At 49.9% G+C, this 13,285-nt stretch overlaps 3 protein-coding genes across 3 annotated transcripts in view; 2 read left to right on the top strand and 1 right to left on the bottom strand.

Annotated features, from left to right (window-relative positions):
* The first annotated feature begins 1,136 nt into the window (after nt 1–1,136).
* LOC108941741 (cytochrome c oxidase assembly factor 3 homolog, mitochondrial-like) lies at nt 1,137–2,217 on the top strand. The gene is made up of 2 exons (XM_018764543.2): nt 1,137–1,362; nt 1,894–2,217. Exons 1-2 carry the CDS (start codon nt 1,173–1,175, stop codon nt 1,998–2,000), a joined length of 297 nt encoding a protein of 98 aa, XP_018620059.2. The 5' UTR covers nt 1,137–1,172; the 3' UTR covers nt 2,001–2,217.
* Nucleotides 2,218–2,809: 592 nt separating this feature from the next.
* LOC108941577 (serine/threonine-protein kinase WNK4-like) overlaps nt 2,810–13,285 on the bottom strand; it is a 33,160-nt gene continuing 22,684 nt past the window's right edge. The window contains exons 8-20 of the mRNA XM_029254275.1: nt 12,657–12,832; nt 12,364–12,437; nt 10,810–10,945; nt 10,621–10,737; nt 10,352–10,525; nt 9,595–9,649; nt 9,311–9,442; nt 7,933–8,837; nt 7,391–7,460; nt 5,470–5,944; nt 4,668–4,873; nt 4,275–4,366; nt 2,810–4,191 (exon numbers count right to left, since the gene is read on the bottom strand). Coding sequence (XP_029110108.1) covers nt 4,189–4,191; nt 4,275–4,366; nt 4,668–4,873; nt 5,470–5,944; nt 7,391–7,460; nt 7,933–8,837; nt 9,311–9,442; nt 9,595–9,649; nt 10,352–10,525; nt 10,621–10,737; nt 10,810–10,945; nt 12,364–12,437; nt 12,657–12,832 — 2,615 coding nt within the window. The 3' untranslated portion in view covers nt 2,810–4,188. The remainder of the gene's footprint in view (nt 4,192–4,274; nt 4,367–4,667; nt 4,874–5,469; nt 5,945–7,390; nt 7,461–7,932; nt 8,838–9,310; nt 9,443–9,594; nt 9,650–10,351; nt 10,526–10,620; nt 10,738–10,809; nt 10,946–12,363; nt 12,438–12,656; nt 12,833–13,285) is intronic.
* LOC108941576 (protein TANC2-like) overlaps nt 4,881–13,285 on the top strand; it is a 151,684-nt gene continuing 143,279 nt past the window's right edge. The window contains exon 1 of the mRNA XM_029254272.1: nt 4,881–4,923. The gene's annotated coding sequence lies outside the window, so the exon portion shown is untranslated. The remainder of the gene's footprint in view (nt 4,924–13,285) is intronic.

Genomic DNA, 13,285 nt, shown 5'->3' with positions numbered 1-13,285 from the left:
GAAGGAAACAAACTTAAACTGGGAAATGGTGGTAAGTGAAACATGACTCTGCAACTAAGAAGGTCATTTTTCCTGTAGTCTGCAGCTGTGATTTTTCTCAATGAATATCCTCACAAAACTGTTATGTGTATAGAAGGTAACGTGCAACTTTCTTGAACGTTTTTGGAGATATACTGAACTCACTGCTGAATTATAAGGTATGTGTGTACCTTTTGTACAACAGTGCTGTGACTCTAATGTTTTTTTCTGTACTGTGGCACATGGATTCGGTCAATAAAAACTTTACCGATGCTGAAGGAGCACAGCAGTGGTAGAAGACACTGGAATGACAGTGAAGTCAATAAATGTTACATGGAGACAAATGTCCAAGTGTGCAAATACATCGAAATGAGTAGTTCAGTGGCGCCTGGACCCCCAGCAGCCCACGATTATCACCAGTTTTCTTCATTGCCACAAAAGTTACGTTCATTTGTCGACTGTCGTTTTTGATGCAGAAATCTGAGCTCTGTGATTGGTCAGTGTTGCCGGAAATGCGTGTCCTCTGATTGGATGAGCTCCTCACCGTTGGGGAAAAAACGTCAGCTCTCGGGCCTTTTGGTCCCTTTTTAAAAACAAAAATCGACAATTCAAGAACTCGCAATACAGGAACATTAACGCAGAACAATCAAACCTAGCCAGGAGGAAGTAACCAAAAACAAGCAAATAAATACACAAAATAAAATAAATCACAAGATGCTCCAATAACCAAGAATACACTCTAAACCTTAAAAATATTACAGTAATTTACTGTCTTAACTGCTTATCATTACACAACTCAATTGTCTTTATGTACTATACTGCTTAAATCCTTTATGAAAAACACAGAAGAAGCAAATCTATGCCTATTATAATTTGGCAAAAATGATTATTAAATTGATATTTGCCAGCTTCTCTCCAAATGTAAGAATCCAAAGAGTGAATATTTCTAAAGAAAAGCAAAATTTTGTTTGCAATTTAATTTACACAATTTAGCATAAAAACAGCGTCGGATAAGGTGCGGGACGTCCTCCAGCGACCACGTGTTCCTTTGGTCCCGCCGCTCAATAATAATTTCCGGGGTCAACCTGACCCGGAAGTAGTTCTTCTTTTTAATTTTTAAAGCTTCCATCCGGAAGTAGCGAGTGTGTAACGATATGGCAGATGAAAGGTTTAATAATCCGCCCAAAACACATTTTCAGAACACGAAGGAGAGGAGCAAAGAGACCCTGTCGGCGGCACAGAAGGAGTTTATCCGACAGGAGCTGAACAAGTCAAAGGGGACGAGCCTAAGGACACGAAACATAGCAACAGGGCTGATAATTGGGGCGTTTGCTGTGGGCCTGTGTATCCTTTGTTGTGTCGCGAGTCTTATTCTGTCACTCGTGGAAACGACACGTCTGCTCTTTAAAACACGTGTTTGGGGAAAAGGAAAGCTAAAAACACTTGTTTTTCTTGTAAGTAGTAGTATACCTATTACTTTCTAGTAACGTGCACACTAGTAGTAGTAGTTTAATTTAGCTGATGCTTTTCTCCAGAACAACAGGTTAAGCTACAAGTTATTTACCCATTTATTCAGCTGGTTAATTTTACTGGAGAAATTTGCTAAGTACCATGTAGCTCAGGGACATTACAGCAATAGGTGAGATTTAACCCTCAACTGTTAGATTGAAAGGCAGCAGCTCTGACTGCCATGCAATCAGCTGCCTATAATATTCGTGTATATATATATATATATATATATATATAAAATGTGTGTGTGTGTGTGTACACTTGTAGTTGTACAGGTTGTGGTGGTGCTGAGCTCCTAGCCATGTGCAGTGTGTGCTGTATACTGGCCTTGTGTTGACCTTCACCTTGACTCTGTCCTTCCCTCAGTCAGCTACACCGTGTGCTCCGTGAAACAGGAGCGGCTTATGGACGAGGTTGATGAGGAGGCGAGGAGTGCGGTCGTTAGGGGGCCGAGGACCGGAGCCAACTCTTAGCGTTACATTATTAGAAGCACGTGGACAATCGGTGGGGCCTGGTGGTGCCCGCTGCTGTTGACCTGACTGGACAGCAGGGTCGGTGTTTCTGATGCCGGTGATTTTCACTGGGGATTGGGCTCTACATTTAGGTGATTATATCTCCTCCTTTGTGCCCTTAAGATAAGGGTATTGTGTATCTGTCCTTTCCATCCTGTGCAATAAACTCAAAACAGTTGAGGCAAAAAAACACATTTATTTATTATTTCTATTTACAAATTATTACAATAAAAATCTGATTTGATGTGTAAAAAAATTGAAAGGCACATAATCAGCTGGGCAGCACAAGTGAGATAGAAATAGGGAAAAAAAATCATTACACAAAATAAACTATAGCTTTTCAATATGTGTGAGTTGCTATGCACACAAAGACAACAAAAATGTTTGAATTTAATGCAATTTCTGTATATACTAAGTTCTTCCTTAATGTACATACTTGCAAGGCAAATGTTAAATTTTCACAGTTTAAATAATTATGTTTTCAATGAACTGCTTGAAGGTGCTGCTGCAAACCTGTCAATCAGCTTTAAGCAAGTAAAGGAAGCTTCCAGGCTTCCTTCTGCAGGAAAAGTGCAAGACGTCAACAGTAGGGGATGTGGGGCAGCGTGCCTGAATGAGCGGCATCTGAAGACCCAACATGCTAGAAGCACAGCAGATTAATATTTCTAATATTTCTGTAGATGGGCTCGGTGACTGACGAGTTCCATAAAAATGTGTAAGGCTATCAGCTGGCACATCAAAGCACTGCGGTGCATCTTAAATTTGTGGTGATGCAGGGAGGATAACACTTAAGCTGGTGATTTTTGACTTTAAGTGATAACAGGTCTCAAGTTACCGTATATTTGTTTGGGCTCAGAGTGGTGGAGTGAGAAAACATTGAAAGATTACATTGTGATATGATCTGTATGAATTGTAATTATTTCCATTATCTGAAATTTTGTGCTTTTCTAATTCATCTAGACACTTGAGTTAGAGCTTGAATGCAGAGTTGACATCTTTCTCGGCTGTGTAGCGTGAGTTATGTACAAAAGCTGTGAAGATTTACATCTCATCATTCACCTCCATTAAGCCTAATTTATAGTTTGGTGTCTTCAGTGTTCATCTACTGTGGATATTTTGCAACTGAAAAAACTTCGAGGAAATGATCCGACGAAGGGAACGTCTTAAGGAAATTTGTCAGCATTCGTATTTCACAGTTCAGACATGACCACCGCACAAAAAATCTCGAATATTAGTTGCGTTGTAGCAGTGCGCTTGTCAGACTGATTCAGTGCAGTTAATTCTTCATATCGGTGTGTGTATAATAGTGGCTGTTTTATGTGCAAATATAAAGTCAGGTGTTAATATGTTAATTTTAATACCTTTGTTTTGTATACTGCCTTATATATTATACATTATGCTTTTTTAATGTATAAAATACTCTTATTTCCCAAAACTTAAATATACACTTAGATTTTCTATTACCTGTCATTTTAACTGATTCTAATTACTAATGTGCTCTGTTAAGTAACGGTAACCATGAGAAGGCACTTGTTCCTTGGTTGTGCAGTCACAATGCGCAGTGTTATGATTCATTCACAAAAATAGTTAATTTCATCACATTGAAACTTAAGTTATTAAAAGAAAAAGGATAAAAAGCCACAAACTTCATCTGAGTTTCACCACCAGGGGGCGCCGAGACTTTGTGTCCAAAGGACAAAAGTGAGAAAGTGCAAGAGCTTTGAGACCTTTGGGACAAATACAATGTGTGTGTGAAGGTCTCACTGTACTGTGCCTACAGTTACAAAAGCAATACTTATTCCAGAAAGGGATCAAAAGCACAGGTTGTACTCTGCCTCCCTTTTTTAGGGTGACCACAGTGGTCATGGCAACGCAGCAGCCTTGATACCAACTGCGAGGGTGCGCTGTGGACGGAAACGTGTGCTGCCGACCCGGTGTGGTCTGAAACGGCTCTACATGACTGAGCATTGACAGGTCAGCTGTGCTGGTTCTGCTGACTCGCAACCCAGTGAATGGTTCTGATGGACCCCTCGCTGCTGCTGTTGAGGAAAAGGAGTCCCCTTCTACTTGGACGCCTCCTTGCTGCACAGTGGACGGCGGATGGCGTTGTGCTCTTGTGCGGAAGCAATGCGCAGGCTCATCGGCCTCCTCACTGTGGAAACGACACAGATCAGAGCTCACTGTGCGCGCGCGCGCTCGAGCACATGTACAGTGAGGTGCTCGAAGATGGCTTACCATTCTGTAGTCGACAGCGAAGGTCACCCCTTTGGTGGACCGCTCCTGTGAGCTGCTGCTACTGCCACTCACCGAATTCTTCCTCATGATCCCTGGAAGGGGGGGGGACACACACCTGATCGTTGTAACCAAGCTACAATCGCGCCGTTGCTAAACAACATTGGTTTCCTATTGGTAAAACTAAAGTGCAACATGCTGCAACCGCCTGCAATGCGCTGGTACTCTGGTTTCCTCCCACACTCCAAAGACACACATGTCTAAAATTGACCGGTGTACCCTCCTCGATCCAGTGTCCCATTCTTCTGGCCATGACCTTGCCTTCGGACGAACTTTACCATATTATGACACTGTAACCCCTGTTAACGCTGAAAAGCATGGTATTAGATCCCCTACCAGCAGGTGGCAGCATGTCCAGTCTTTGCAGGCTGTTCTTGCGGGAGGTGGAGTAACCCCCCCCTTTGGACAGGCGTCTTTGCCGACTGGACAGCATGGCAGCAGAGGCGACGATGGCCGGCGGGGGCACCTTGCCCATCCTTTTGTACAGCTCAATGATCTCCTGCTTTTGGGCAGTTTGCAGCTCCTCGACCTCCATCAGGTGCCTGTAGGCAGACGAGAAGGATGGTGACCCCCCGCTCACCGCGTACCCGAGGTCAGTGTCGCCTCTGTTTTTTCAGGCCTAAGTTGAACCCGGGACTGTGGTACTCGGTGCATCAAGTGTTTTTCTGCCTTTTCCCCCTCTGAGCTGTGCTCGCTGCCTCTTTACTAAAACTTGTCTCCTAGCGGTAGAACTGTCTTTGCGGTGCAGCCGATGGTGTCTCGCTACCGTTACGTCACACGATGGCACACCTTGGAACAGGGTGAAAGACTATAGGTTCCCCGTCTAATAAATAACAGCTGGTAGCATAGTGGTTAGAGCTGCTGCGATTGGACCCAGAGGTCACAGGTTCGAACCCCCCTTCAGTTGCGGTACCCTGGAGCAAGGTACGTACCCTAAATTGCTCTAGTAAAGTGACCCCTCTGTGTAAATGGTTAAATAACTGCAGGTCCCTCAACTTTGTAAGTCGCTTTGGAAAAACACATGAGCTAAACTTAAAATGACAGATGGTGATCGTTGGCTTTTTGGTCCCATACCACAGTAACTTCCACATCGTTGATACCCCGGTTTCGAACGGCGGGGAGCCTGAGCTGTACCCACCTCAGCCTGAGCTCCTTGAGCTCCTCCCACATGTCCTCGTCCTCGTCCTCGCTCTCCGTGTCGTCGCTGCTCTGGTACGAGTTGCGACTGTAGCTCATCCAGGGCGGGTGAAAGGCCACGGAGTGCTGGGGATTCCCTGCGCCCTCCCCCCACTCGGGGTTCTCCCAGGTGGTGTCTACATGCTGGCTCCTCTGTGCCTCCTCTTCCTCCGGCTCCTTCGGGCCCTGGTGCGAGACGTCGTTGTCGACGTCCTGCAGAGGGCCGGCGGGGGCCTGCCGCGAGGGGGACGAGGTCACCGTGCCGAGGCTCTCCTCCGACTCCTCCTGCTCCTCCGTGCTGCTCTCCGCGTTGCTGTCCCGTGTGGCGCGGCTGCCGCTGGAGGCGAGCGCGTCCGCGGCTGGGGCCGGCGGAACGTCCACGGTCTCCGTGCTGGGGCTCACGTGGAAGCGACCCACTTTGACCGAGGGGCTCGGTTCTGCACGCAGTGGGAGGGACAGAACTGCCATCAGGTTTTCTCAACAGGGTCCTAATGAAGGGGGGGATCAAAGCCAGTGGTGGGGGGCTGAAATCCAGCGGGCGTCGGGGAGAACATTTTAATTAGCATCCGTGACCGTGTTTGACACGTGAAAAGCGAGGCGGCAGCACCCCCCGTTCAAAGTACTACTCGAAGAGAGCCGAGACAAAAGCTGAACCTACGCTCTAATAATGCAGCGTTTCGCTACGGTGCTGCCCGAAAGCGTGGTAACGCCTCGTGTCCCTTAGTTTTGCCACGAAATGGTCATTTAATGAGAATCAGTGTTTCGCATGTGACATAATGGGTGCGTGATGACCAATTCCATATGTCACTCTGTGTAACGGAAACACGCAAGTAGTGCGGGTGCCAAGATGAGAGAAGCCCAAGTGGAATCGAGTTATTTCCCGAAGGACTTTTTCTTACTTTGTTTTACTTACTTTACAACAGCTTCCATCGTACCGAAAACACCTCAGTATGTCTGTGTGGAACTGTGCCTCCGCACTTGAGGTTTAAACACCCCGTTGTGAGTCCGGGCGTGCGCGCACACGCCCGCACGCTGCGACCTTTCCTGAACATCGGAAGTGTCCTTACTTTCGTGCTGCCATCGAACCCCAACGCTGAGAGGGTTAGGCTGCGAAGAACTCGGAGAATGAAAGAAAACCTTTGAACCGGAGATGCCGGTGACCTTCGTGCCGTTTCAGAAGGAACCTGCCTGGAAGGGTTAGTTCCTTACCCACAATGCAACAGCCCACATTAAATTTGAAAAGCACTCGCTCCACGAGCAAAGCGGAGCTTCCCTAGTTGGTGACTGAGCACATGCCTTCAGTTCGGTAAGTAATTAGGCACATAATTTCCTCCTTTTGTAGTCAGAATGCACACAACATTTAAGCAGAATATTGAACAAAATTTTCCTGGTGTTTATATATTTTTTTACTCTAATGTGCAGGAGCCATCAGTTGCTACAAACCAGACATGACTGGTAAATATGTATCATGCGCGATGTACCTGCATGATACGTCGGGGTCCGAAATTTACAAACCCAGCTGGGACTGGAAGTCTGCTTGGATCTCAAAGTCAGTTTAAATTTACCAGAACTTAAAAAAAAAAAAAAATGTGCAGTGGGCAACATTGCTGGTCTTATTGCCAGTTTCAGCTTTATCGCCATGGTAACAGGATCTCCAAAATGTAAACACTGCAGAAGGGAGATGAATGAAGGTGGTCCCACAGCCTTGTTTCATTTAAGTATCATTTACTGACACGCACACACCTGTCACAACAGCTCCTGGACAAAGAGCAATTTTAGAAAATTGGAACAAAGAAATTCCACTTTTTTTTTTTTTTTTTCTAGAAGAAATTGTATCTTCGGTTTATAAATTGACCTCCTGGTCAGCATCGGGGGGAGCTCACCTTCACACTTGGTGGCTGCTGTGGTGGCTTCAGGCACAGCTTGTGGGGATGATGGTCTCCTTGGAGACACCTTCAAGGAAAATTAGGCCATTTAGAGCAGGGCGTCCAACCTTTTTCAGTCCAGGGCCACAAGTCTAGGAACTACAGTATGGGGCACACCAAATCCTCAGCGTCTACATTTACAAATAACTTATTTAATTTAGGTGCGATGTGAGTTCAGGTGTGTGTCGCTTATGTGATTCAATGGAATTTATACTGTTTACGGTAGTTATAGTAATGATTTTACAAGTCTTCCCGAGGGCCGTGTCACGTGTGTTTCCTCGGTGGTCAAGAAGCCTATTTTGTGGTCCAATAATTGTCCATAACTCCACGGAGTACTATAGCCAGTTTTTTGGTCCTGCACATTGTGCTCGTGGTCCCAACGCAGCTACAGTGTCGATGGCTTGTGGACCATGACCTGGTGGTTCTGCAGTACTGCTATGAGCGCCGTCAGGTTTCCAAAGTGTTAGAGGGAGAGAGATGCTGCAGCATCGGTTACTGACCGTGTCCTGTGGGCTGATGGAAGGAGGAGAAGAGGAGGATGTGGTAGGGGAACTTGGCTTGTCTGCCTGGTCCTCTGCCACAGCTCTCGAGGGTGGAAAAGGGTCCCCACTGGGACTAGGTTGAGGTAGCGAAGGTTGGCTGGTGTTTGAAACGCTGGGTTGTGCGGCAGGAGACCCGGAGCCTTCCGAAGGAGCCGTTGGTACAGGTACCTCAGAGGACGCATTCGAGGCCCCGGCGGGGCAAGGCTGGCCGACTTGCTGAGTTTTCAGCGCACCCTCGGGCGTGCGGGTATGCGCATCTAGGTGTTGGCCAGGAAGCCCCCCGGGGTGGTGAGGTTGTTCTCCAGGCATCGCAGGCTGTGGTATGAATGTTGCACCGTAGGCCTGTTGGGGGCCGATGGGGGCAGCCAGCTGAGGCTGGAAGCTCGAGAGCGAGGGCAAGCTTTGGGTTAGGGGGCTCGGCTGGGTGGTGGGGGGTATCAAGGACTGTGCCATGCTTATGGCCAGCGTGAGCACGCTGGCCAGGGAAAAGAGGGGCTGTTGCGTGTCGGGGGGCCACAGGGCGGGTTGCTGGGGCTGAAGCTGAGCTGCCTTTTGAGTCGGGGGCGGTGCAGGTCTGCCGTCGACGTTGCCCTGGTTCGTCGGGCTCGGAGAGCCCAGCGAGGAGGCTGAGGACAAGTCGGGGTGGCTGGCCACACGGGGCAGGGCTTGATGGGGAGGATTGGGGGAACCCTGGGTGACCGGGTAAGGGAACTGTAAAGAGCTGTTGGGCATGTAATGAGTCACTGGGTATTGGGGCAAGTTGGTAACCTGCTTAACTGGCATTATGGGAACAGGTTCAGGGGTGGGTACTGGCAGATGCTGGGAAATGGGAGGAGGTTGAGCAGGAGGAGGCTGGGTAGACCCTGGGGGAAAGCACATGCCATCTGTTATTTGTTCATTCATTCAACGGTCGACAGAAATGCGACTTTCTGGTACAAGATTCCGGAATTACTCCGTGCGTGTGCGCGCGTGCAAGAGCTGGATTACGGCTTTCTCTTAAACACACGGTGAAATATGGCCTTTGGTGTCGTGCGGTAAACCAATGTGGAGCGAAAGCGCCGCGCGCAGGTGTCGAGAGTTCACAAAGGCATTTACCCAGCAGGCGCTGCAGCGGAGGCCCGGCAGGACACAAAACAGTATAATGAAGGGTCGCGAAGGTGGTAACTTTCCATTACGCACCGGGGGCCGGGAACAGGAAAGGCTAACGGAGAGGATTGTTTTGAAGGACGCTGCCTTGGCGACGGCTCCCCCGCCCGGCGGCCCGAACCGGACCGGAGCGGATGAAACCGGTGACCGCCGCGATGACGAGCGCCCTCGTGTGGCGTGGAGGTTCTACCTGAGGTCGTGTGGAAGGACTGCGAGCGCAGGGGCCGCACAGGCTGCGCCGCATCGGGGTCGACGAAGAAGTCCGCGGCGACCGTGGGCGTTCGCTCCCACGTGCCCTGCTCCGGGGTCTTGAGGCCAAAATCTGCAGACGGCGACGGGCGGTTAGTCCCGTCAACAGGGAAAACGGAGAGGTGCCCACAGAGATTTACCAAACGTCACTGAACTCGATGAAGATACTGGCCGACGCTCTGAGAGTTCAGCTGAACATCGGTTATCGTGAGGGGTCCGTCTTACCGGGCAGGGACGAGGAGGAGTGGGTGCGAGCCAGGCCGTGCATATGCAGATCAGGCTGGAAAAGAGCACAGCAGAGGCAAAATATAAAGTAGTATTAATATGTAATACGATTGTCTCCTAACTGAAATGGAGGTCGGGCATGAAGTGTCAGTCATCTTTCTGCGCCGTCCTTGAGACGCCGTCCTTTCGGATTCCCTGACTCGCTCACGTCCTCACCTTATTTTTTTTTTTTTTTTTTTTAATGATGCAGAACACACAGTACACACATCTTTATTTATATATAAATATACTTATATTGGTAATCCAGGCCGTTTCCTTTTCAGTTATAACAGATTTATTCAAACGACGTTCAGGTACATTCAGTCTTTTCTCCAAAAAAGTGTAGGTGTAAAAATTTTTTTTTTTCGCTCATCAGACTCCTTTTCCTTTCCTCTCCAGCAATCCTCAGCGATAACTAATCGATCGATCTATTTCGGCGAACTATAAAAGTAGAATCGCCCTTCCACCCTCAGTCTTTCTCCGCCAGGATGTAGAGCGCATTTATGCGACCGAAACGTAGAGCCGTACACCTCGTGCACCCTTAGAACCGCCCAGATGACCGGTACGTAGCACGTCTGATGATGACAAAGGGCGCGTCTCCAGGGAGCTCACGGGACAACGTCCCCATGTGGAACCGGAAGAGGTGCGTATCCAGCACCCTGGTGCCATGTCCGTGACTGGGATCCCCCATAACACGCGCTGTGGGGTAGGGACTGACCTGAGAGGCAGACAGCATTCCCACTTTGCTCAGGTGGGGCAGGAGGGCGCTCCCCGCAGCGTCCGCCTGGCCCGGGGGTTCCTTCTTCAAGAGGACCTCGGCCCGCTTGATGATTTCCCGCAGGCGGTGAACGAATCCGTCCTGCTCCGCGGGGAGGATGAACTCGTTGTGCACCTGGGCGACACGCGCAATCGTCAATCGGCGCGACGCGGGCGGCAAAGCGCGTTACGAGAGCCGCTCGTTCAGTCGCGCGGCGCGCGGGAGCTCACCATGACCGTGGCGATGTCCTCCGGACTGTCGCCGTCCAGGTCGAACTTGAACGTCACCATCTTGTTGTTGTGCGTCTGCAGCTGGCACTCGACCACGCGGTCCACTCTGTCTGACAGCTGTGGGCAGAGAGGGCCGTTTACTGGCTTTGAAATCACAGGCACCGGTAGGCAAATTGTTTGGTCGCGTACCCCGGTTATGCGTAGCCGGGGCCGAGCCTTCCTCCTCAAAAGCTTGCTCGTGGTCCGTCGGTCGGGGCCGCCGGCGCGCTTCTCCGACGGGCCCTCGTAACCATCGCTCAAGCCCGACGTCACATCGGAGGTGTAGCTGCGGGAAGGCCGAGCGTGGCGATAATGAACAGGTGACCTCGGAGAGAACCCCACTGCTTTTATGGACAGAGAGCTTTGTTTACCTCGTTAAATTATTACATTCTGTCATCGTCCATCGTGGCGTTAGCCTCTCGACAAGCTAGCCGCCAGTGTTCTCATCCACCAAACGCCAACGTGTGTTGATTTTACTTTAAATTTCCACGTTTGGGATGCATTGGAGAACTATTTTTTCTGTTATCCCATGAAGCGCTAAGAAGGAATGTAAATGCAGGACATTTACAGGTGTGTGTGACGCAGGTGGGCTTCGTCCTAAAGCTGCGTTCTGATTGCGCGCTGGGATAGGATAGAAATACAGGGGACCGGCGACGTCTTCGGATTCCAGTGTGCTCGTACAGGGAGGAGAATCGGCGGGCGGAAAGGGCGATACGTGAAGACGTTGGACCGGACAGAAACTCGAGGGACGTGAGCGGTCGGTATCATGCTACAGTGCATCAGTTTAGTGACCGAGCAGCCATTCAACCTTCAAAGTTTTTCGTCAGATACGTTTAACGTGATGAGTAACTGAGGCTTGCAGAACATCGGAACAGCAGACAGACGGAGGCTCCAGGTTGAGACAGAGAGCAGCCGGGGTCACGGGAGTCACGGGACGTACTGAGCGCTCGCTGTCGGGTCGGGCAGGTCAGCGCCGCCGCTTCACCGCATTGTTCAGGTCACCGTTTCTGACATCGCCTCTGCTTCTCCAGGAAGCAACAAACGCACCGTTCCACGCGTTCCCATGACAGCTCAATTGAGGTGAATTCGCGGTAACTCTCGAGTCGCCCGTTAGCTGGAGCGCAACTCTGAATGGCATTCGTCCTGTTTTTGAAAGCTGTGTATATTTCCGCTTCATTGCAGTGCTTTTTCTGGTAAACGTGGGAATCAGTGAGCAGGAAAAGGTGGAAGGGAAGCCCACACACATACACATTGTCTGAACCGCTCGTCCCATACGGGGTCGCGGAAGCCTAACGCGGCAACACAGGGCGTGAGGCTGGAGGGGGAGGGGACGCACCCAGGACGGGATGCCAGTCCATCGGAGGGCACCCCAAGCGGGACTCGAACCCCAGACCCACTGGGGAGCAGGACCCGGTCCAACCCACTGCGCCACCGCGCCCTGTAAGGGAAGCCTTCGGATCAAGTCGGCTTTCGGTTAGATGTCGGGCTGTGCTGAATGTTTCCCTCCATGTAGCGAAATTGCTCGAGTGGCATTTAATTTTGAAATGTAATTTATTTATTTTTTTTTTTTTTTTGAATGACGGATCATTGAGTCACGTCCCAGAGCGCACCTCCCACACATGACATCGAATCTGCCTTTCGGAGAGCCTCAGTCAGCTGTATGTGTAATTGCAGCGGGACAGGAATCGAGTGAACTGGCGTTACCTGTCAACAGGGGAGGAAAAGCCGCTGGCCGTGCCGGAGTGAGCGTGTTCGACGGTGTGGGACACCGCGAAACTCTGGGGATTCAGACACAGAGGACAAACGGTTAACGTCACTTTAAAGACCCTCCCAGCATCACCAGAACATTTAAAGACATTCGCAACACTTTTCGATGAAATGAACTCTAAGGCAGAGCGGGAGAACCGTGGAATTCAGAGCAACAACATCATGTCTGCTGCTTTCTTTGACGCGAGCCACCCTCCCACACCGAAAGACCGCACTGGCGAGCTGCAGACCGATGGGAATCGCAGGGCCGGGATCTGCAGGGCTTGCGTGGGTGGAGCCTCTGTCGGTACTGCGGGAGGAGCCGGAGCGGACCGGCCGGCGTTCGCCGCCGCCGCCGCCTGGGGGACCGCGTCGAGGGGGTCCACGAATCCGGAGGGGCTCAGATAGCCGTCCGTCTCGCAGTCGGCTGTCAACGTCACACACAGAGAGGTTGCCGTGAGCGAGGGGGCCTGGCCCGACATGCGAGGCACACGCTAAAGCAGCCCTGCTCTCTAAATTGGCCACGTGTGGAGGTACTGAAACAGAACAGCCCTTTGCTGTGCACGTTAGACCCGCTGATAAACTATACAAGTTTAATCTCCCTGAAACGTGGTTCACGAAACCCTTCAAACCACTACATATCACTAAGGGGTGGAATCTCTTGAATGAAAATGAGGTTGTTTTTAAGAGTCAAACTCAATGTTGTATCTAACAGGTAAAACATTGGTTTATGACTGGTAAAACGTGGCTTTCTTGCAGTTATACCAGGCGAAGGCTGTAAAAACACCTTCTGAAATGTAAACCGTGCAAGGATAGCTTCTTGCCGCGTTGAGTAAATAATTACCGCTTGATGTCGCCTAGGTGGGGTTTTCGTCCAAAA

Source organism: Scleropages formosus, chromosome 8 (assembly GCF_900964775.1).
Source record: "Scleropages formosus chromosome 8, fSclFor1.1, whole genome shotgun sequence".
NCBI classification, from domain to species: Eukaryota; Metazoa; Chordata; class Actinopteri; order Osteoglossiformes; family Osteoglossidae; genus Scleropages; species Scleropages formosus.
This window is presented reverse-complemented; position numbering and strand designations above follow the sequence as displayed.